The 24,304-nt window shown below is 35.7% G+C and overlaps 1 protein-coding gene across 1 annotated transcript; it reads left to right on the top strand.

Annotated features, from left to right (window-relative positions):
- The first annotated feature begins 3,968 nt into the window (after nucleotides 1-3,968).
- Nucleotides 3,969-23,811, top strand: Mmp7 (matrix metallopeptidase 7). The gene is made up of 6 exons (XM_004870795.2): nucleotides 3,969-4,132; nucleotides 6,890-7,116; nucleotides 7,200-7,348; nucleotides 17,664-17,792; nucleotides 20,278-20,439; nucleotides 23,563-23,811. The coding sequence occupies exons 1-6, from the start codon at nucleotides 4,016-4,018 to the stop codon at nucleotides 23,577-23,579; spliced, it is 801 nt and encodes a 266-aa protein (XP_004870852.2). The 5' UTR covers nucleotides 3,969-4,015; the 3' UTR covers nucleotides 23,580-23,811.
- The last annotated feature ends 493 nt before the right edge of the window (nucleotides 23,812-24,304 follow it).

Raw genomic sequence — 24,304 nt, 5'->3', positions numbered from 1 at the left:
TAAGAGAAAAGGACTAGTTCCATTTTTAAGGTAAGAAAGACAAATTTTAGAAAAGTGAAATATTTTGTCACTGTCACACAGGAGGAAATTGATAGGACTGATTTTCCTTTAACATGACAGCAAATTAAGATAATCTGGTCAGATCACCAGACTAAAAGCAGAAATCATACATAGCAAGGAAAAATCAAAGGTACAAAAAAAAGTTATCAAAAACAAAGCATGTAAATCAATGATCTAAATAAAAGAGCTAATACCACAAATCTCTTAGAAGAAAACTTAGGGGCAAATCTTTACTACCTTGAATTTAGCAGTTAGTTCTTAGGTCATCAAAAATACAAACAATCAAAAGATAGATAAATAAATCATCAAAATTATAAAGAATTATAAACTTTTGTGCATCAAAGGACATTATCTAGAAAGTGAAGATAGCCTATAGAATGAGATAAAATATTTGTAAATCATGTATTTGATTTAATGTCTAGAATATACTATACAAGGAACTCTAGAATTCCCACAATGCAACAACAAAAAACCAACCTAACCAAAAATATGAGCAAAGGACCTGAAGAGACATTTCTCCAAAGATACACAAAATGAACAATGGACAATAAACATAAAAAATGGTTAAAATGGTAAATTTTAATTATGTATATTTTATATTCCCCATTAAAATAATATTGTTCTCTTTATTTTAAAGAAAGTCATTCACAACCGGTATCTTCAGACCAGATCACTCTTGTGAGATCCAGACATGCGTTGCCAATGCTAAAACCTCAAATTCAAGTCCGATGTTGATGTCATTCTTTTTTTTTTTGCACCGGGAATCAAACTCAGAACCTTGTGCTTGCAAGGCAGGCATGGTGCCACTGAGCTAAATCCCTGGCCCTGTTGATGTCATTCTTCAACTACAACTAAGCTCCTGTTGCACTAGAAAAGTCCACTCCTTGTTCCTTCTCCTGTAAGTCTTGTCTCCAGAATAGCAGCATTACCCATTAAGCTCAAATCATCTCTCATTCTTTCTTCCTCACTCCTACAACCAACCACCTCTCAAGTTTTGTTTTGTTTAAATTTATTTTTCCTCCATCCTACTTTCTAGATATGTCTTCAATTTACTTCCTCTTTTCCATTCTTATGGTCACAGTCTTTGTTTAAGGCCTCATTCTCCCTCACTCACCAGGATTATTCTATTAACTTTCTGCTTGGTCTGTCAGCCTTTAATAAGCCTCTGCAGGAAGTCATCTGTCTTTCTTCAATCTGTTTAAATTCAGAACAGCCGGGGCTGAGGATTTAGCTCAGTAGTTCTGCCACCTGCCTTGCAAGCGCAAGGTCCCAAGTTTGATCCCCAGTACAAAAAAAAAAAAAAAAGAATTAAATTCAGAACAGCCTTTAATATTTTTTCACATTACAGATCTGATCATCTTTCTTCCTTTAAAATATGTCTTCATTACCCTTGGAATAAAATGCAACCTCTCTGCCATACAAGACTAGCTCTCAACAGCTAGATCCCAAATAGTTTTGCATCCACTCCCTGCCCCCAACTCTAGCCATATTAAATGCTCTCTACTCCAACCATGCTCCTCTTCCCTTCCCACATCCACAGTTTGCATTAGGACTCACTCTTGGTGTTGTACATCATATGGGTTTATACAAATGTATAATGACATCTCCCCATCACAGTAACATGGCAAAGTATTTATACTGTCCTGAACATCTTTTATATTTACCTATTCATCCTTTACCTCCCTTTACCCCACCCTATCCTTGGAATCACTGATCATTATATTGTCTCCTCAATTTTTCTAGACTGTCATATAGTTGGAATCATACAATATTTAGCCTTTTCATATTGCCTTGGTTCACTTAGTTGCATACATTTAAGATTCTCCCATTTCTTTACATGGCTTAATAGCTTATTTATTTGTAACTGCTGAATAATATTCCATTGTCTGGAAGCACCAAAGGTTTATTTATCAGTTCACCTACTGAAGGATATCTTGGGTGCTTCCAAGTTTTGGCAATTATGAATAAAGCTGGTATAAACACATTGTGCGTAGGTTTTTTGTGTAAGCTTAAGTTTTTGTCTCCTTTGAGTAGATACCAAGGAGGGTAATTGAAGAATTATATGATATGAGGATGTTTAATTTTGCTAGAAATGGCCAAATCTCTTTCAAAGTGACTGTGCCATCTTGCATTCCCAACAGCCAGCACATCCAGCAGTATTGTCAGTATTTTGGATTTTAGCTTTTCCAAAGGGGATGAAGAGTAGTGGTATCTCACTGTATTTTAATTTATGTTTTTAAATGACATATTACATGGAACATCTTTTATGCTTATTTGACATTTGTGTATCTTCTTTGGTGAGGTGTATTTGGTGCAATTTTAAATTAGGTTGTTTTCTTATTGTTGAATTTTAAAAGTTCTTTATATATTTTGGATAATAGTCCTTTATCAGATGTATCTTTTTCAAATATTTTCTCCCTGTCTGTGGCTTGTCTGATTCTCTGAGGGAATGTGCTTGGTTTTAATTTAATGTAAAGATCTCTAAATATCTCATGTAACTTCATTATTAGCTGATCCAAGTCTAAAAATATTAATTTATTCTGCTTTATTGACTACCTGTTATAGACAGTAAACATAACAAATACTCTAGTTGAACAGTGACTGCCAGAATCAAAGCATCTCTGTAAAGAGAGAAAGTATAACTAACTGAACTCAATACTTTACCTATGTTTATACACAGTGCTCTACCTCAGGTAATATAAAAGATATCTAAATAATTAAGTTTTTAAGCTCCAGTATATTTGAGGTGTCTCCCATCATGCATTGTACTTATAAGCACTACTGTTCTCACAAGAAATATATAATACAGTGAAGAAGATAGACCCATTACAAAATGATTGTATGATAGGACAGAAAAAGTACAGAATTGAGTCATGGCCAATATTAACTAGCTGTGACCTTAGGGAAATAAATTAATCTGCCCTCAATCTTGGCTCAATAAACTAGTTGAACCAGAACCTCTAGATAGTGAGTTTTTAATTGATACATGTACAGTAACCTTTTGTGTGTATTGAGGACCACCACAGCCTTAACTGTAGCTGGGTAACACTTGGAATCAAAGTAATTGAAAGAAAAAGATTGGATAAAGTGACTTCCAAGATAAACGTCTAGCTTTGGAGAAATCTGTTACTATAGAAACAGCAAATGATCAAGTCAAGCCCATGCTTGAAGAGTTTCGTTTGTTCAATTTTTTTTATGCAATTCAAGAAAATTTAAAAGCAGTCTTGACTACTAAGAAAAGAAACAGGGCCGGGGATTTAGCTCAGTAGTTCTGCCGCCTGCCTCCCAAGTCCAAGGTCCTGAGTTCGATCTCTGGTACCAAAACCAAAAAAAGAAAGAAAAGAAAGAAACAGCTTGCTTAAAAGTGCACTTAACAAAAGGGATTTTCACTGTTTGGCTGAGGTACCTGGAAGGAGAAGTGATAAAGTATGTGCAGCTCTGTTTTCCCATCACCGCTCCTACCATCTTCCTTCTCCATAAAGAACCACAGGATGTAAGCATTGTTCTGTTTCTTGACTTTGTTGATTGTTACAGTATTTGCTTAACAATATTATTTGTAATTTTACTTTTTCAGATATTTGATTTTTTTAGAAAAATGCCTTATCGATATCTAACACAATAATAACCTGAGTGATGTGCCCCAAAACTTTTTAAATGAGAATACTTATACAATAGTAATTTGACTGTTACAAATAAGTACATTTCTCATGGATTCAATTAAACATCAGACAGGAAAAAAAAAATCCTTTGAAAGATAAATACATTGTGTGCTTCCTGCCAATAAGAGACACAATACTTCCTCGTTGTTAATGAAAAATAATACATACTTTCTAAAAAGAAAGAAAACACTCATGAGTCACCTATTTCCACACTCAGGACTGAGACGCTATAAATTTCTCCAGCCACTAGCAGAAAACTTCAAACCTTTCACAGGTCTGGGAACAGCTGTGGCTTGATGGCAGCGATGCCGCTCACCCTGCTGTGGGTTATGTATCTGCTGCCCAGCCATTTCGCCCTGCCACTGCCCCAGGAGGCGGGGGACATGAATAAACTGAAGTGGGAACAGGCACAGGTACGTCACTCACCTGGGGCTTAGTGGCCTCACCATCAGCATTAGAATTGTGTTTTTCAACTATTTTCTCCTCCCATGTTACTCTTGCAATGAATTTTCTTGTCATAATGTTTCTGCTTGTAAAGGCAATTATTTTCATCAAGTAGCCATTCAGAGCAGGCTTTAAGACCTCCCCAGAAAAATTTAAGAATTTTTTTAAACATCTCTTATCTTCAATTTTCCAATTTGGACTTTGGAGACAATTATGTCACCAAATGGGTGTGTTAAATGCTTTTAACACACTACCTGAACATGGTTCACACATAATAAATTGAAGTTTTATTCTTATTTATTATAACTTGAAATTCTTTTCTTAAAGTACTTAGAATGTGGCCTCTTAAGATAATAATTATTTGTACCAGAGAAATTGGAAGTCAGAAACTATGGGTAGAATTTATAGCTTTGCAAGCCGGGGATTTGGCTCAGTGGTGCCTGCCACTGCCTGCCTCACAAGTGCAAGGTCCCAAATTCAATCCCTGGCACCAAAAAAAAGTTATAGCTTTGCCACAAGCCAATGATGCTAGGCAAAAAATAAATTTCTGAATTTGTTTTCTCATGTATTCAATGGACATAATAATAATATGTGTTCTACACCACACAGGATTATTCTAGTGAACAACATGATAATACCAATTAGCATGTATATTAACAATTACTGATTATAAAGTACTTCTATATATACCATGTCATTTACCTTTTAGCTCTATCCTGAAGGAAAAAAGAAGAAATGGAAGCTGTTGATTCCTTTTATTCAAGTGGTAGAGAGAAGAATCAAGGACAGGTTTTTCTAGCCCAAAAATAATGGGGTTTTTTTCCAACATATATACATATATATATATATATATATATACACACACATGTATATATATATGTGTATATATATATGTATATACATATATATGTGTATATATATGTATATACATATATATGTGTATATATATACGTATATATATATACACATATATATATGTGTGTGTGTGTATATATATACGTATATATATGTATATATATATGTTTTGGTTTTTTTTGGTACCGGGGATCGAACCCGGGTCCTTGCGCTTGCGCAGCAGGAGGTGAAACCAGGGAGCTAAATCCCCAGCCCAGGGTAATTACTCTTAAGGATTATGTATAAATTTAAGCTTTAAGCAAAGAAAAATCAAATTTTATTTCACATTAACTTGGATTTTTAAAAGGTTCAATATTAGATTAGATTAAACTATATGAAATTACTAACATTTAACTGTTTTTTACATCCAAAACAATAATCTTTATATAATTAATGGATTCTCCAGTAGGACTGCATTGACAAGAGTATCAAGCCCCCTTATTTAGCATGCAGATTTCCTCAAGAAAGTGGTTAGCAGGCTTATGGAAAAACAGAAAAGTTAATCTCAAGAATGCAGAGACATTTCTTTTATTTGTAAGTCTATAGCTCTAGAAGGGGTAAAATCAGTTATTTGTTTTTAAATAAGGAATTAATTTGTAATTGTCACAGATTAACAATAAGTATTTATTGTATTGAATGAAACACATTCATTGGTAGCAATAAAGAAGACATAATATTAATAAGGTTATTTATGTAAAATACAAATAATCATTATCATCCACTCCAATACTGACTGCAAATTAGTGGGCCAATGTTTAAATCATTCCAACAACAATATGCTCATCCCTTATATAAGCCTATACATTTTTCTAATAAAATGGCTTTAGAATTAGAATACAAGTGTCTTCGGACTGACCTTATGCAAGCTATTTCATTTCTTTGAGTCATATTTCTTTATATGTAAAACAGAGGTAGCAGTGCCATAGCTGCTTCACGGGGTGGTTGAAATAAATATGTAATTACCTAACACTAATATATGCTTTTAAAATGTTCTTATTTTTTTGCAGCAGTTATTAGTTCATTCTCTTTTAACTTATTTTTATACATTCTAACTGATGAGTTCCCATTCTTATCTCTAGATACTAGGAAACTCTAAGAAATTCCCAAGGATTCACCTGTGCATGGAATAGATCTGGGAAGCCCTGCTTTCTTCTGCCACCTCCAGGAGGGGTTTTAGAAGGGATTTAAGAGTGAAGAGAGGGACTGGGATTGGAAAAGGCAGAGAGAAGGAAAGAAAAACTTGAAGTCAGGAAAGTCAGAACGAGTTCTCCTAACTTCATGTATGAACCCGAGCTAATCATTTGGATGCTATGAGTTCTGATTTCTTGCCCTAGACAATTCAAACTTATTAAACTAACAATATGCTCATGTCCTTTCCCAGACTGAAGCGTTATGACCCTTTAACCTTTAGCTGGACCAGAGCTCAGCAGGATTTTAGATGGGCTGGTGGACTTCAGATCTCCCCACAGAGTCTATAACACCAAAGGGGTCTTGGGGTGGCTCTTGAAGATACAGTGGGACATTCTTCCTGATTGTTCTAAGAACAAATCCAGGCTCTGTAAAATGTGTAATAGGTTTCTCCTCAAAAAATTTAATGGATAAAAAAGAGAAACTGAAAGATTTTCTCTTTAGCTTATGAAATGGCATGTTAGTGCTTCATATTTCTCTTCACTAGTACATACTTATTTTATTAAGTGACTATACAATTACCCTGTCTTCAAATCAGTATTTGAATCCACAAGAGCCACAGGCAAAAGATGTATAGACTTCTGAAATAAAAGAAGACAATAAACAAGAACTACAGATTATTGACTTCACCTTCTTTTTAATAGGACTATCTCCAGAGATTTTATTTTCTTGATTCAAAAACAAAGGATGCCAACAGTTTCAAAGACAAACTCAAGGTGATGCAAAAGTTCTTTCACCTACCTTTAACTGGAAAGTTAAGTTCTTATATCATAGAAATAATGCAGAAGCCCAGATGCGGAGTGCCAGATGTTGCAGCATATTCACTATTCACAAATAAGCCAAAATGGACTTCCAATGTAATCACATACAGGTTAGTTTTGCTTTGGCTAATTTAGCAAAACTATAAAGTCCTTTTAGTAGGAGAATAATTATTGTTTTATTGTTCACTATTAGGATTATATCGTATACTTCCGACTTACCACGTATCAAAGTGGATGAAATAGTGGCAAAGGCTTTAAGCCTGTGGAGCAAGGAGATCCCACTGAGTTTCAGGAGAATTAGGTTTGGAACAGCTGATATCGAGATTGGATTTGCAAGAGGAGGTAAGGATAATTCCTGTAGACTAAGCCTGTGTGCTCTTTTATCTGTTTGTTCTTTATGCAAGTGCTGTACTCTTTTGAAGGCTTACCACCTTTCATAGGGATTGCAGGCACACCTCAGTATTAAAACATGTGCTTATCATGTGCAGAGCCCTGATTTCAGTCCCAGCACCACAAAAGAAAAGCTCCTTTAATGAAATATACAGAAATAGAAATAATATACATAGTAATATTTTTATAATTTTTCTAACTTGTTAAATTAGAGACACTTTTTATTGCAGCAATTGGTAAATTATGACTCATGACCCAAAACCAGCTCACCATGAGTTTTTGTAAATAAAGTTTTATGGAACACAGCCACATTCCTTCACTTACCCATTGTCTTACAGCCATTTTCAGATGAGCTACAGTTGTGATAGACTACCTCAAGTCCACAAAGCTTGAACTAATTATTATTACCTGACACTTTATAGAAAAAATTTGCCAGCGCTAATTTTGTAGCATAAGTCATTACATACATAATTATATATATATACATATATATTATGTGTCTGTGTGTGTGTGTGTATATATATATATATATATATATATGTTTAAATTTAGCTAATATCATCATTAAACTAAGAGAAGGGGTTATAGCTTTCAGAAACTTCAAGTGACTCCCAAGAGGTAGGATAGCTTGTATGGCCTGTTGCTAATGTCTTTCATGTAGCAAGAAAATAGAAAATGGAGACTTTCATATTAAATACCCTTGAAGCTATATAAAACATATACACAAGCTGCTCTTAATTGTTAGGATTTTATGGTACACATTTAGGGGGGAGATGTTTTCCATTGTGTTCTATTCTAATATTGAACTGCCTGGGTACTATGAATTTAGCCAAAACTTGAATTTGACCCCATGATATTAGTGACACTAAAGAAAATACTATGGAAAGCATGAATAGCAGCTACAAGACTTCCAAGAATTAGATAAACTGAATGCAACCTGGTACACATTGAGGATAAATAGATCTGCACTGCAAATAAAAGGACTATGAAAATACACTTTAAAAGACTTTGAGCATGGTTCTCTAAGAGACATCTACTATGCTCACAAGAAATAAGCTAATTTTTTTAAACTTTATTTTAATGGTACATTTTAGGTATACAAAATAATGACATTCATCGTTGGAAATTTGCACCTTTACATAATCTCTCTTAGTTCTTATTTTTCCCCCTTTCCCTGCGCTCTCTTCAACCCCTCCGTCCCTCCCTATTTACAAAGATTTTGTTTCCATTTTTACATTTTCTCATATTAATTCCATTCCCTTCTTTCCTTTCCTTTACCCCTCCAACTTCCCCTTCCCCTTTGCCCCTTTTCTTCCTATTTCACATTATAAATTATAATTTTTAGTCCTTATTTACACTTTCAGTTTTTCACACTAGAGAAACTATTTGATATTTACACATGTATTTCCTATTTATTTCACTTAAGAGTATCGCCTCAATGTGCATCCATTCAAATTTCATTAATTTCTCATTTTTTATGGCTGAGTAGTACTCCATTTTATTTAAAAACCACATTTTCTTTATCCAGTCTCCAGTTGATGGGCAATTGGGATGCTTCTAAGTTTTAGCTATTACAAACTGTGCTGCTGTGAACATAGGTTCACATATATCACTGTGGTATGATTCTTTTAATTCTTTGGGGAAGAGACCCTGCAGGGGAATAGCTGGGTCAAAAGAGACTTCTAGTCCTAGTTCTTTGAGGTACCTCCATACAGATTTCCACAGTGGTTGCACTAGTCTACACTCCCACCAGTAGTGGAGCAGGGTTCCTCTTTCCCCAAAGCCCCGCCAGCATTTGTTATTGGTTGATGTCATGATAGCAGCCATTCTTTCCAGAGTGAGGTGGAATCTCAGTGTTGTTTTCATTTGCAGCTCTCAAATGACCAGTGATGTTGACCATTTTTTCATATGTTTATTTGCTATTTCTACTTCTTTGTCTGAGAAATGTCTGTTCATTTCAGATACCCATTTTGGACTAGGTCTTTAAATTTGGGAGGGCTGATATTTTGAAGTTCTTTATAGATTCAAGATAGTAGACCTTTGTCTGAGGAACAGCAGCTGAAGATTTTTTCCCACATTGTGTCTCTTCACACTGCTAGTGGTTTCTCTTCATGTGCAGAAGCTTTTTAATAAGAAGTGATACCACTTGTTGATTTTTTGTGCTAGTTCACAGGCAACTGAGGTTTTGTTCATAAAATCTTTTCCTAAACCAATGTCTTCAAGAGTTCTACCTAACCTCTGTTCCAGCTGGTTCAGAGTTACTGTTTTAATATTTAGATCTTTAATCCATTTCAATTTTAGTTTAGTGCATGGTAAAAGATACAGGTCTAGTTTTAATCTTTGACAAGTTGAAACCCAATTTTTCCAGCAGCATTTCTTAAAGAGGCTATCTTTTCTCCAGTGAGGGTGTTTGGTTCCTTTATTGAAGATGAGATGGCTGAATGTGTCTGGAGTTGTTTCTGTATCTTTTAATCTGTTCCACTGGTCCTCAGGTCTGTTTCTTTGCCAGTACCATGCTGTTTTATCACAGTAGCTTTGTAGTATAGTTTCAAGTTGGGTATTGTGATACCCCCTGCCATGTCTCTGTTACCTAGATGTGCTTTTGCTATTCTGGGTCTCTTCTTGTTTCAAATGAATTTTTGGATTGTTTTTTTCAAGGTCCATGAAGTATGTGGCTGGGATTTCAATTGGGATTGCATTGAATCTATACAACAGTTTTGGAAGTATGGCCATTTTCACTATGTTGATCCTTCCTACCCAGGAGCAGGGGATGTCTGTCCGTTTTCTGATATCATCTTCAGTCTCTCTTTTCAGAGTGCTATAGTTTTCAGAGAAGAGGTCTTTGATTTCTTTCGTTAGGTTGATTCCTAGGTATTTTAGTATTTTGGATGTTATTATAAAAGGAATTGTTTGCCCTTTTTCTCTCTCAGTGAATCTATTGTTCATGTAGAGGAAAGCTATTGATTTTCGTATGTTGATCTTGTATCCAGCTGCTCTACTGAATTTCGTTATTAAGTCTAGAAGACTTTTGGTGGAGTTCTTGGGGTCTTCTATATAGAGAATCATGTCATCTGCAAATAACGACAATTTGACTTCTTCATTTCCTATCTTTATTCCTTTTAGTTCTTTCTCTTGTCTAATTGTCATGGCTAATGTTTCCAAAACGATATTGAACAAGAGTGGTGATAGTGGACATCCTTGTCTTGCTCCTGATTTTAGTGTGAAGGATTTCAGTATTTGACCATTTAGTATGATATTGGCTGTTGGTTTTTCATAGATAGCTTCTATCAGATTGAGGTAGAGACCATCTATTCCAATTTTTTGTATGGTTTTTATCATAATTGCATGTTGGATTTTGTCAAATGCTTTTTCTACATCTATTGAGATGATCATATGGTTTTTGTCCTTGGCTCTATTAATATAGTGTATTACACTGATTGATTTGCATATGTTGAACCATCCCTGCATCCCTGGACGAATCCCATTTGGTCAGAGTGTATGATCTTCTTGATGATTTTCTGCATTCTATTTGCCAGTATCTTACTAAGGATTTTTGCATCTATGTTCATTAGTGAGATTGGCCTAGAGTTGTATTTTTCGGTTGGGTCTTTCTCTGCTTTGGGGATCAAGGTGATGCTTGCTTCCAGGAATGAATTTGGGAGTATTGCTTCCTTTCAATTTCATTGAAGAGTTTAAACAGTAGTGGCAGTAGTTCCTCTCTAAATGTCTTGTAGAATTCAGCAGTGAAGCCATCAGGACCTGGGCTTTTCTTAGATGGTAAGTTTTTAATTATGTTTTCAATTTCATTGATTGGTACTGGGTTGTTTACAATTTATAGGTCTTCTTCGTTCAACTTTGGTAATTCATACATATCTAGGAATCTGTCCATTTCTTCTGTGTTTTCCATCTTATTGGCGTATAGGTTCTTGAAGTAGGTATTGATGATCATCTGGATTTCTCCTGGGTCTGTTGTAATTTCACCCTTTTTATTCCTAATTGCATGGATTTGGGCCTTTTTTTTTTCCTTTTTCTGATAAGGTTGGCAAAGGGTTTGCAATTTTGTTGATTCTTTCAAAGAACCAACTCTTGGCTTCACTGATTTTTTGTTTCGTTCTCTTAGTCTCCATTGCATTGATTTCTGCTCTGATCTTTATAATTTCCTCCCTTGTATGAGCTTTAGGTTTGTCCTGCTCTTCTTTTTCTAGAAATTTGAGGTTCAGCATCAGGTTGTTTAATTGGGCTCGCTCTGTTTCCCTAATATGCATATTCACTGCTATGAATTTCCCTCATAAGACTGCTTTCATTGTGTCCCATAGATTCCGATATGTTGTATTGTCATTGTCATTTAATTGAAGGAACTGTCTGATTTCTTCTTTAATTTCCTCTGTGACCCATTGGTTATTCAGAAGTGTGTTGTTCAATTTCCACGTGTTTATGAAATTTTTTGAGTTTCTTTTGCTATGGATCTCCAATTTCATTGCACTATGGTCTGATAATGTACAGGGGATAACTTCTATTCCTTTGCACTTAGTTAAACATGTTCTATGTGTGAGTATGTGGTCTATTTTGGAGAATGACCCATGTGCAGCTGAGAAGAATGTGTATTCTGATTTTGTGGGGTGGAACACTCTGTAAACATCTGTTAAGTTCATTTGTTCAAGAGTTCGATTGAGTTCTAGTATTTCATTACTTATTTTTGTCCAGTTGATCTATCTGTTTGTGACAGTGGGGTTTTGAGATCCTCCACTACTATTGTATTAGTGCATATATGACTTTTCATGTCTGTTAATATTTGTTTTATATAGTTGGGTGCACAAGTGTTTGGTGCATAGATATTTATGATTGTCATCTCTTCCTGTTGGATTGTTCCCTTTACAAGGATGTAGTGTCCTTCTTTGTCTCTCTTAATCAGTGTTGGTTTGAAATCAACTTGATCTGCAAAGAGGATAGCTACTCCTGCTTTTTGGGGGGTTCCTGTTGCATGGAGTATTTTTTCCACCCTTTATCTTTCAGTCTATGAGTTTCATTTTGAATTGTGATTCTTGTATGGAGCATAGTGTTGGATTTTGCTTCTTGACCCATTCTGGCAGTCTATTTCTTTTGATTGGTGACCTGAGACCATTAACATTGATGGTTATAACTCATACATACTGACTTATCATTGTCATGACTTTTTCTTTTTGTTGGGTTCTCCCCTTTACATTTAATTTCTTGTCATGCCAGATGCATTCATTCTGCTGTGCTTCCTTGGGTTGTGATCCTCATTGTCTGTCCCTAGGATATTGTGTAAAATTTTTTGGAGTGCTGGTTTGGTATTCATGAAGTTCCTAAGGTGCTCTTTGTCATGAAAATATCTTATTTCTCCATCAATTTTGAAAGATAGTTTTGCAGGCTACATCAGTCTGGATAGGAGGCTGTTTTCCTTTAGGGCTTGGAATACATCACTCCAAGCTCTTCTTGCCTTGAGGGTTTGTGTTGCGAAGTCTGCTGTGATTCTGATGGTTTTTCTTTGTATGTGATTTGTTTCTTTTCTCTAACTTCTTATAGAGCTTTATTCTTCTGTTGAGTTTCTGAAATCTTAGCAATTATATGCCTATGTGTAGATTTTTTTTGATCAAGGCTAGCTGGAGTCCTATATGCCTCACTTATCTGTATGTCAAGTACTTTTCCCCTCCTTGGGAAGTTTTCTGATATCCCTTTTGTGAACAGATTTTTTTATGTCATCTGCACTCTCTCCTGTTTCTTCATTGACTCCAATCAGTCTTAAGTTATTCGTCTTTGCATCGTCTAGCAGCTGCTGGATTGATTTCTCGTGGTCCCTTATAATTTTAAAGCAATTTTTCTTTTCCTCCTCACTAATTGCCATCTTATCTTCTATATCTGAAATTCTGTCCTCACATTGACTCATTCTACTGCGTAAACTTTCAATTGAGTTTTTAATCTCCTGGAAATCTGTTTGTATCTGTTTTATGGATTCCATTTGTTTCCTATGTTGGGATTCCATCATGTTCCTCGCTCCTCTCTAGATTTATTAATCATGTCTTGCACTATGGGCACAATCTCTGCTGTTATCTGGGAAATTATTTCTGATTTCATTTTTTTCCAGATCCTCTTTTGTTGCCAATTCAGGGAGTCCAGGTGGTCGAATATCAGAGTGTTCCATCTCATTTTCCTTTGGGATTGCTGTTGGTGATCTGGAAGTCTGGGATTTTTTTTGTTTTGGTTTGGTTTGGGGTTTTTTTGGTACCGGGGATCGAACTTGGGTCCTAATTGCGCAGCAGGCAGCAAAACCACTGAGCTAAATCCCCGGCCCTGGAAGTCGGGTTTTGAGACTTGTTTACCTGTCTTCTCATTTCGATGGGCATGGGGGTGGGAGCGCTGTTGGTGCCCGCACGGCTCACCTCCTCTAGGCTGGAAGCAGTGGAACGGTGGCTGGAAAGCCCGTTCCTTGGTGCTGGGAGTGGTGGAACGGCCAGAAATAAGCTAATTTTAAAGAAAAGATACATGAAATGGTATACCAATTACTTGCTTGAAAGCACTACTCATACTCATTCTCCCTCCCACTAACCAAACTAAATGATCAAATTTAACAAACATTTAAATGTAACCATAAGTTAGATACAAATGCATTTAAAGCCCTGAAGGCAATAATCCTTCAGTACATGGGAGTTATAAGTCATGAGTAGTGGTCCTAATGAAAGAAAATAAACAGCCAAAGTACCCTTTGTATGCAACTGGCTGCTGGTACCAATAATGTTGAGAATTTGGACAGGGTTGTTCTTTCCAGTCTTAATAACCATATAAAGTAAAAACACAGAGCTGGTCCCAGCACCTGGAAGGAAGCTTCCCTGCTGTTATCCCAGGCTCCAAGGGCCAAGAAGGTGAGCTGGTCCCAGCACATGGAAGGAAGCTCCCCACCTCCATCCCAGGCTCCTAGGGCAGAGTAGCTCAGCCAGTCCCAGCACCCAGAAGGAAGCTCCCCCACTGGCATCCCAAGCTCCTAGGGCAGAGAAGGTGAGCCGCATGGGCACCAGAAGCACCCCCACACACACTGTGGAAATAAGAAGACACATAAACAAGCCTCAAAAACAGACTGCCAGATCACCTACAGCAACCTCAAAGGGAAACAAGATGGAACAATCTGATACTCAACCACCTGGACTCTCTGAACTGGCAACAAAAGAGGATCTGGGAAAAATGAAATCAGAAATAATTACTCAGATAACAGCAAAGATTTTTCTCATGGTGCAAGACGTGATTAATAAATCTAGAGAGGACACAGATAAAAAATAGAGGATCTGAGGAACGTGATGGAATCCCAAAATAGGAAACAAATGGAATCCATAAAACAGATACAAACCGATTTCCAAGAGATTAAAAACTCCATCGAAAGCCTGCACAGCAGAATGAACCAATGTGAGGATGGAATTTCACATATAGAAGATAAGATTGTAATTAGTGAGGAGGAAAAGAAAAATTACTTTAAAATTGTAAAGGAACACAAGAAATCAATCCAGCAGCTGCTAGACAATGCAAAGAAGAATAACATAAGATTGATTGGAGTCAATGAAAAAAGAGGAGAGAGTGCAGATGACATAAAAAAACTGTTCACAGAAGTAATGGCAGAAAATTTCCCAAGAAGGGGTAAAGAACTTGACATACAGATAAGTGAGGCATATAGGACTCCAGCTAGCCTTAATCAAAAAAAATCTACACATAAGCATATAATAGTTAGGATTCCAGAAATCCAACAGAATAAAATTCTACAAGCAGTGAGAGCAAAGAAACAAATCACATGCAAAGGAACGCCCATCAGAATCACAGCACACTTCTCAATGCAAACCCTCAAGGCAAGAAGAGCTTGCAGTGATGTATTTCAAGCCCTAAAGGAAAACAGCCTCCAACCCAGACTGATGTACCCTGCAAAACTATCTTTCAAAACTGATGGAGAAATAAGATACTTTCATGACAAAGAGCACCTCAGGAACTTCATGAATAACAAACTGGCACTCCAAAAAATTTTAGACACTACCCTAGGAAAAGACAATGAGGATCACAACCCCAGGAAACCCAGCAGAATGAATCCAATGGGTATGACAAATTAAACACAAAGGGGGAGAATACAACAAAAAGAAAAAGTCATGACAAGGCTTTTAAAACTTTTGACTTCATCTCCCTAATGAGTGTATAATTCAGTCTTATTATTGTACTGATTAGTATTTTTCTGATTCTAGAATTGCACACCATTCCTTGTGCTATACTGGCTATTTATCATCTTCTTATGTCTACATTTTAATTGGGTTGTCTATTAATGAGCTCTAAGAATTCTTTATATATTCTGCTCATAGGTTATATGCATTGTAAATATGGTCTGTTTAAGGACTACTTTTCATTTTAATGATGTCATTTAAAGTTCTAAATTTTGATGGAATCTCATTTATCATTTTTTTATCTTTTATACATCATGTTTTTTGTATCCTAGGTAGTTCTTGCCTACCCTGAATTCATAAATATTTTCCCTTATAATTTCTTCTTAAAGTTTTATACTTTTAGGCTTTCTTATTTAGGTTCATAGATCCTTTCAAGTTATTGAGGTTAATTTTTTATATACGGATACTAGATGTTCTAGTGCTATTTGCTGAAGACACTGTCTCTTCCTCGGCTCTTGAATGGAGTTTATTTTCTATAAGATGCTAATGTTAAATAATCTTTAAAATTCAGTGGACCATATATGTGTGGTTCTATTTCTAGATTCTCTGTTTTATTCCAGTGATCTATATGTCGTTCCTTACACCAACACTGCCTACATTACTGTAGCTTTAGAAGAAGTCTTAAAATTGGGTGCTAAACGTCTTCCAACACTGTTTTTCTTTTTGGTTTTGGCTTTTCTGGGTCCTTTGTACTCCTACATAACTTTTAAATTTCAATATCCAGTACATCATTTATAGCAAGTATACACAGACCTGAATTTTTATATATACCTTGTGTTTTCTAATCCTGCTAAATTCAAGTACAAGTTCTAGGAGCTCCTAGAGATTTCTTAGTATTTTCTCTGTAGATGATCATTTCATCTACATACAAAGACTTTGCTTCTGCCATGCCAATCCTATCCTAGTTGTGTCATTTTATTGCCAGACTATTTGGATTTAGACCTATGTTTCAAAGTCTAATGGACAGATGAAGAGTAGGCATATCTGCCCTTATTCCCCACTTTAGGGGGATCTTCTCCATTCATAGAAGGAGTTTTTGTTGGAAGTATGGAGTACATGTCTTTGATCTGTTGAGAAGGTTCTGTTCTACTGCTAGTCTCCTGATAGCTTTTACCATGAACAGCTGTAGAATTTAATCCAATACTCTTTCTCCAATTAGTGACAGGATCATATGGCTTTCTCCTTTCCTCTGTTAAAATGATGACTTTTGGGGGTGGATCTTCCAATGCTGAACCAGCACTGCCATCCCTATAATAAAACCACTTTCTACATCCTGCCAGATCTGACTTCTAAGAGTTTGTCTTGTTAAACAAATTTCTATCTATGTTCATACTTTTTTCTTCTATTATCTTTATCCAGCTTTAGGATTAGCACAATGTTGAGTTCCTAAAATGAGGGGAGAAGTGCTCCTTCTTTTTTCTGCTTTAAATGTTTGATATAATTTATCAGTTAAAATGTTTATGAGCCTGCTGTTGTCATATAGGTAGGTTTTCAAGCTAGGAATATACTTTCTTTAATAGGTGCTATTCAAATTTTATATTTCCTCCAGAGTTAGTGTCATTAATTTGTCTTCCAAGGCACTTCTTAGAAGTTGTCAAATTTGTTTCAAAAACAATTTTTGTAATATGCTTTCTATATCCTTTTAAATTCTGTAAAATCTATGGTAATGTCTCCTAGATCTTAATATTGTAATTTAAAAAATGTATAACTGATATTGTGTAACAGGAAGAAAAGGTCTAAAAGAGCAGGGGAATTGGGAGGGGTAGGGGAAGGGAAAAAAGGGAAAGGAAAAAATATGAGAAGAGGGAAAAAATTGGAACAAGGTCTTTGCAAATAGGGAAGGGTGGAGGGAGTGAAGGGAGGGCAAGGGAAGGGGAAAAAAATAAGAACCAAGATACTCATGTAATGGTACAAGATCCCAATGATGAATGTAACTGTATTTTATACCTAAAATGTACCAATAAAGTTAATGGGGGAAAATAAATAAATAAAGTAAAAACATAGAATAACTACAGAAAAATTCAGTCTTGAAGGAAAACTGTCCCATTTTCTTGCAGCTCATGGTGACTTCAACCCATTTGACGGACCAGGAAACATACTAGCTCATGCCTTTCCACCTGGGCCAGGCTTAGGAGGAGATGTTCATTTTGACAAGGATGAATACTGGACTGATGGCAGCAGTCTAGGTATAGCATCCCATGTCCATTCTACTACCCACCCTTTTTAGAATCCCAAATTTGTGCTAATTCTATTGCTTTAATTTATAATAATTACCAGGGCCTTCAGTGCTAACCACTGTACTATGTGCTTGAAATGCTATAAACTTATTTAATATATTTGTAATGTTACAAATACAGAAGATGAAAGCTCAGGTCATAGAGTCAAGTAGCACTGGGTTCAATTTGCTGTGTCTCTACCAGTTACTCTCGGTGTGTCCTTGGGCAAATCTTTTAACTTCTCTGAGCCTCAATTTCCTCTTTGTGAGATGGGAATAGCAGTAGTTCCCATCTGAAATGTTGTTTGAATTAAATGAAATAATGGCTTATACAGTGCTTAGCACAGTGCTGGAATACATTAATAATTCAACAAATTATAGCTTTTTTCATATTTTCCAAAAATAAATGTGTCAAATTGAAAACAAAGAGGACTAGAGACTATAATATTTAAGAATTATATATAATTCTGGGGTTATTCACTGTTGTTAAAAAAACAACTCCCAAGCCATTACTTTCATCACTTTACAAAGTAGGAAATTACAAACGAACAGGGAACTGAGGGGTTTTTCTCTTCATCTTATAAAACAGCATCCTGGTACTTCATCAAAAATATTAAATTTTCTCTTCACTAATCCATACTTATTTTATTAAATGACTATATAATTTATTCTGCTTTCAAATTAGTATTTGAATCCACAAAAACCAGAGGCAAAAGATGAACAGATTTTTTAAACAAAAGAAGACAATAAACAAGAACTACATATTATTACCCTCCTTTTAATAGGACTATCTCAGTTCATGAAGTACAGCCTTGGCATAAATGATCCTAACTGGAGACAATACTTCTTTAGAAAAATAGCTATTATCTGGCTGAGAAAGAGAAATTAGTACTTGTGTTTTGAAAATGGAATTTACCACAGTTCAAACCAAGTAGTGAAAACTTAACCTATATGATATAGAGATGCTGTCTCCCTTCCACACCTTGCATGTATTTTTCATTCTTTCTTCCCACTCAAGTTAGGTTAAATATAGCTTCCTTCAATCTAGCGCAACACAATTGAAGTTCAGGTAATTCCTGAAAACTCACAGGCTTATTCATAATTTCTCCATTACTTACAAAGATTTTCTACATGCATGAATGAGGAAAAGAACTCTAAAGATACAGGATGTGATCGAAAAATACAATGAATGTCCAAATTTTTTAAAATGTATTAAATTAGATGACACATTGCCATTGATTCCCTTCATAATACTCTTCCTCAATTCAACACACTTAGCCCATCATTCTTGCCACTTTCATGAGTGTGTTTAGTTGCACTGTTGTAGCTGCCTCAATGTCATGAATCAATTCAAAACATTTACGTGTTGTTTTGAATTTAGGGAAAATCCAGAAGTTGCACAGTGCCAGATCTAATGAATAAGATGGATGAGGATGCACTGGACACACTTTAATGTTTTTATGATCCCACCTTTCAGTGGGATGACACGCAGCAGCCTCATTCAACAATTTTTTTATCAAAGCTCATGAAGACATTCACGAAAGAGTGCTTCCAGAACTGATTTGGAAAGTGGCAAGAATAGTGACACACTTTGTTCAAAGTGAGGGGACTATTTTGAGAGGGCTTAAGGGCAATATGTCCTTTACTGTAATACATTTTATATTTAAACGTTCACCATATATTTTTGTCACAACTCATATATATGTGTGTGTATACACACACACACACACACACACACACACACACAGTACTATTTTATACTAAAATTTTTTTTTAAATCCCAGCATTGCCTGAACATCTTGCCTTTCAATCTTGGCTTGCTCAATGCTAACTTTCTCTCTTCTGACATTCAAAGTCATAATCATTTATTGCCTAGCCATTATTTTCCAGATATTGGGAAATTTTAATTATCATGAAAATCTGTAGTGTAAGAATTTTTATCTCTATTTAATAGAAAAGCAACTAAGACTAAGCAATATCAATTAATTTGTCCAGTATCGACCAGCTAGTCAAGTAGTGGAACTATATTATAAATCCAGGTCTTAGTGATTTAAAGCTTTTCTTTCTAGGGCCGGGGATTTAGCTCAGTGGTTTCACCACCTGCTGCACAAGTGCAAGGACCCGAGTTCGATCCCCGGTACCAAAAAAAAAATAAAATAAAAAATAAAGCTTTTCTTTCCAAATAGAATATTACTGCTTGAGTGATTATAAAAGAATCAAAGTGGCAAATAAAAACATATTTTAATAAGCAGGAGTAGTGGTGATATTAAAACACTACTATCTGATTCTTTCTTTAACCCCTCCATACTTTTGAAGGCCCAGAAATAAACTACAGTAGATTGAGAGGTAGGTATCCATATAGTTGCTTTTATTTTTTATTGTTACATTATATACTATGTTATAGGTATTTTTATAATTATTTCCAGAGTCACTGTATGTCACTTCTTTGGTTGTAGGAAATAACTTCCTATATGCTGCAACTCATGAACTTGGCCATTCTCTGGGTTTGAGTCACTCCAATAACCCTAATGCTGTGATGTATCCAACATATGAAATTGCAGATTTTCAAAGTTTCAAACTTGCAAGGGATGATGTTGAAAGCATTCAGGAATTATATGGTAATATTTATAATTTCAAGTAAAGAAGATTTCACATTTTCACCTTGAATAGGTTTAAGAGATGCTGGGAAATGACTATTTATCTGGAAAACCACACTGGAACTCACATCTAAAACCCTACTGAGAGCTGGGCATGGTGGCACATGCCTGTAATCTCAGCACTGGGGAGGCTGAGGCAGGAGGAATGCCAAGAGTTTGAGGTCAGCCCGGGCTACATAGTGAGTTCAAGGTCAACCTGAACTATATAGTGAGACCCTGTCTCAAACCAACTTTTTTTAAAATTTTAAAGCCTACTGAGGAGAGAAACTAGATGCTAGATACTCAACTTTAATGAGATTATTTTATGAGTACAAAGTTACACTCATTTTAAGTTTTAAACTTTAGTAATATGTTATCATGTGGTGAAATTATGAAAATGGCATTATCAAGGTCCTCAAGCTCCCACTCACTGTTCCTACTTGATCAGTTCAGGTACTTTAGGCGAGTGTCCCCTTCTGGGAATGGACTGAAAGAACAGAATACCATCCTCCATCACTGCGCATACCCAAGAATTTGGCCCCAATGATTAAAAGTGACCCAGTGTTCCTGCTTACATATACACATGCGGAAAGTGGCTAACTATGGACACCCACTGCTATAATTGTTGGTCTTATAAACATCTCAGGTTTATATCATCTCAGCTTATAAACATCTCATGTCCCATTCTACACTTGTTTTAAGTTTCACATTCAGTTTTTTTTAAAGTACGCTGATTTAAATTTCTTTGAAGTCAAAAATAGTATTTGAGAAAATAATCAAAGGACAAGGATTTTTAAAAATCCATGTCTTTAGATAAAGATGAGACTAAGAAGGTTTAAAAGAGGCTAATTGTCCAAAGTCATATAACTGCCAAATTCTTGAGCAATGATTCCAAACTAGGTATGTGTGATTTCATACTCTTTCTACCATATATCCTTGTCTTTCACTACCTAATAAGTTTTATTTTACTACCTAGAAGTTTTTTAAGTAATCTAGACAATAGAATATAGAATTACATCTCTAAGTCAGCAAATATAATCCAACTTACCTGACAAAAATCAAAATATCAGAAATTATATATGGATATATATAATAAGAATACACTGCAAAAAGATCACATGAAAGTCTTTGAATGATTAAAAGAGCAATGAAAGTGGTTCCACATCATAGTTTACATCTTTAGAGAAAATTTACTCCTGTAGAAAAATGGCTTTGACCTGTCAGCTGAACTTAAAATTTACTATAAATCTGTAATTCCTAAACCATGTTCCTAGAATCCTAGTTCTACAAGGTGATTCCCCAAAAAGAATGCTATGGAGAAATAACCTCAAGAAACACTATGTACTATGTTTCAGATGCATAAGATATTAAGGAATACTAAACAAGCACTATCTTTTTTTGTAAGGTATTTAACATTTAATAAGCTCTTTTAAAAATATTGACACTATTTTATCATGTTATTTATTGTGCTTTTTTGATAATGAAACGTTCTTCATTTTTATTAAATGATGTTAAAAAAAAACAATTAATTTCACCTGTGATCCCAGCACTCTGGGAGGCTGAGGCAGGAGGATCAGCCTGTGCAATTCAACAACTTAGCAAGACCCTGTCTCAACCTCAAAGTAAAAAAGGGCTGGGGATGCACCTCAGTGCAAAGGCTCTGGATTCAATCTACTGTGCCCCCCCCAATTTATTTTTTTTAATTGAGTAAGAAATAACACTTAGCTCATAGAAGTAATAAAAGCAAGTAGTAGCAGTGAGCTGCAGGCATTGGTTGCAGTAGAACAAGAGTTGGAGAACAGCACGGAGCTGGGAGTGGAGAGTCCCAGACCCACAGCTGGCTGGGCCACCGCTGCCCTGGAGCTGTAGAGACCGCCCTGGCCTGCCCTGGCTGTCCTCAGCCTCCCTTCTATATCTATGAGCAGAGAGGAAGAATTATCTTCTCTTCCATGCCTTCAAGGTCTAATTTAATAATGTTCAAATTGCCATTTTATTTTCCACAAATAAGTTGTAAAATTATTTTTATAAAGATCTAAATTACTGTTCACTAAGCCCTGGGCAGCCTCAAACTATGGACTCCACACTTTAAACAAGCACTATCTAACACAGTGGTTCCTAAATGATAACCAGTTTTATGGAATATCACTGAAATCACACAAAATAACTCTTTAGACAACACACTCTGGAAAAAAATCTGTGTAACTAAACCTTAAAGATCCTACATAAAAACCTGCTGCACCCATGAGACTCACAAAACACTGGCTGTTATTGGTGAAGTTAGCCCCATCAAAGCAGAATATCCTACCCTTCCCTTATACAAAAGCGAGAAAGTCATAGAATATTCTATGTAATTCCTCAACCATTTTAGAATCTTGAGAAAAATACAAAAGGGTTAAAAAAAAGATCTGAGGCCATGTAATTAACTTTGAGAGGAAGAAAACTGATTGGTGTGTTAAATCCTTAAGTATTACAGAAAGAGGCACCCTTAGTACAGGTCGGCAAAAAATTCCTGGACAAATGAATGTAAGATTTAATTATGTAGGTTATACATTTAGGGAGTTCATTAATCCAAAAGTAATACGAGCCCTGGATCCCAAATACCACTAAAGAAGGAAATGAGCAAAAAATACAGATTCAAAAGACAATGAATGATGGACACAAGACTCCCAATGCTATTTTCAGAAAAATAAAATTAATAGCTAAAATGTACCAGGTACTTACAGTGTACCAAGAATGTCACATGAATTAACTCACTTAACCTAACAACAATCTAGTAAGGCATTATTATCCACATTATCCTCATTTTACAGATTGGTAGCTTTAAAAGAGGTTACATAGTAGAGTAATTTATTCAGGGTCACACAGCTAATAAAATCGAAGAGACAAAACACAAAGGTATCTGATCCTCAGGATCAGATGTACAAGATGCTTTTTCAGCCCTTGCGGGCGGTTCTTCAAAACCTTTGTCCCAGGCTCAGAAATCAGAGCTAGGCAAATGATAGACTATACATACCATGTGCAAAATTTTCTGTGTTTATAAGATTGTAAGATGGTTTTTATGCATTTTATACCATGTCAGAATGTTTTTATTTTTTTCCTTAACAGGAAAGAGAAGTGATTAAAGAAAAAGATAGAAACTTCAGAAAGAATATCCATTCATTCATTAATTGGATTCTGTATTAATATTACCCAAGCAGAATTAACTGACACTCTTCTGTACTCAGTCCAGCATTTACTTCATTCTTCCTTGGGTTGTGGTTGCTTTGGGGCCATCTCCCCCTTCCTCTGAGGATAAACTCCTTTATAACATGAGTTGGCCTTACTCGTGTGTTACTGTCTTCAGGCAACATTCAGTTGGTAGATGTCAATAAATGTTATATACAAAAATAAGTAAAACTTTTATTTCATCATGAAATTACTTATACTTGAGAGGACTTTTTCTGTAGAAAGGGAAGGCATATTATATGGTGAAATCAAAGAATAAGACTAAAAAAAACCACCTGATTTTAGAATTTTCAGGTATACCTCATCCTATCACCAAAAGCACAAAGTAGAAGTCCCACCTCTGTATTATTCATTAGTGTAACCCGGAATTATACTAAGTACAAATCATCCTTTGGCCCAAGCTCTCCTTGCACCTTCTGGAAGTCCAATTCTGCCTATACAATGTCTGTGAATTCCCAAGGATTTCACGTCATAGCCAATTCCAGCTCCAAGTTCATGCACCTCTACCTCTCCTGTTCAGCCATTCTCTGGGTCCCCTTTCCTCTGCTCCCTGCCAGCACAGACATCAGACTTGCCCTCTTTTCTTTTTCTCTAAATCAGTCCTACAGGAGAGACTGTAGAC

Source organism: Heterocephalus glaber, unplaced genomic scaffold (genome assembly GCF_053883595.1).
Source record: "Heterocephalus glaber isolate CG9 unplaced genomic scaffold, H.glaber_assembly_v1.0 deba00001429, whole genome shotgun sequence".
NCBI classification, from domain to species: domain Eukaryota; kingdom Metazoa; phylum Chordata; class Mammalia; order Rodentia; family Bathyergidae; genus Heterocephalus; species Heterocephalus glaber.
Note: the sequence above shows the minus strand (reverse complement) of the source record. Positions and strands in the feature narration are given on the sequence as shown.

What these genes read in the sequence shown, in the direction of transcription:
- Mmp7 (XM_004870795.2), top strand. Translation starts at nt 4,016, where the DNA reads ATGGCAGCGATGCCGCTCACCCTGCTGTGGGTTATGTATCTGCTGCCC. An exon ending in TGAAGTGGGAACAGGCACAG is followed by an intron (nt 4,133 to 6,889) that starts GTACGTCACTCA and finishes TCTTTTTAATAG; the next exon opens with GACTATCTCCAGAGATTTTA. An exon ending in GACTGATGGCAGCAGTCTAG is followed by an intron (nt 17,793 to 20,277) that starts GTATAGCATCCC and finishes CTTTGGTTGTAG; the next exon opens with GAAATAACTTCCTATATGCT.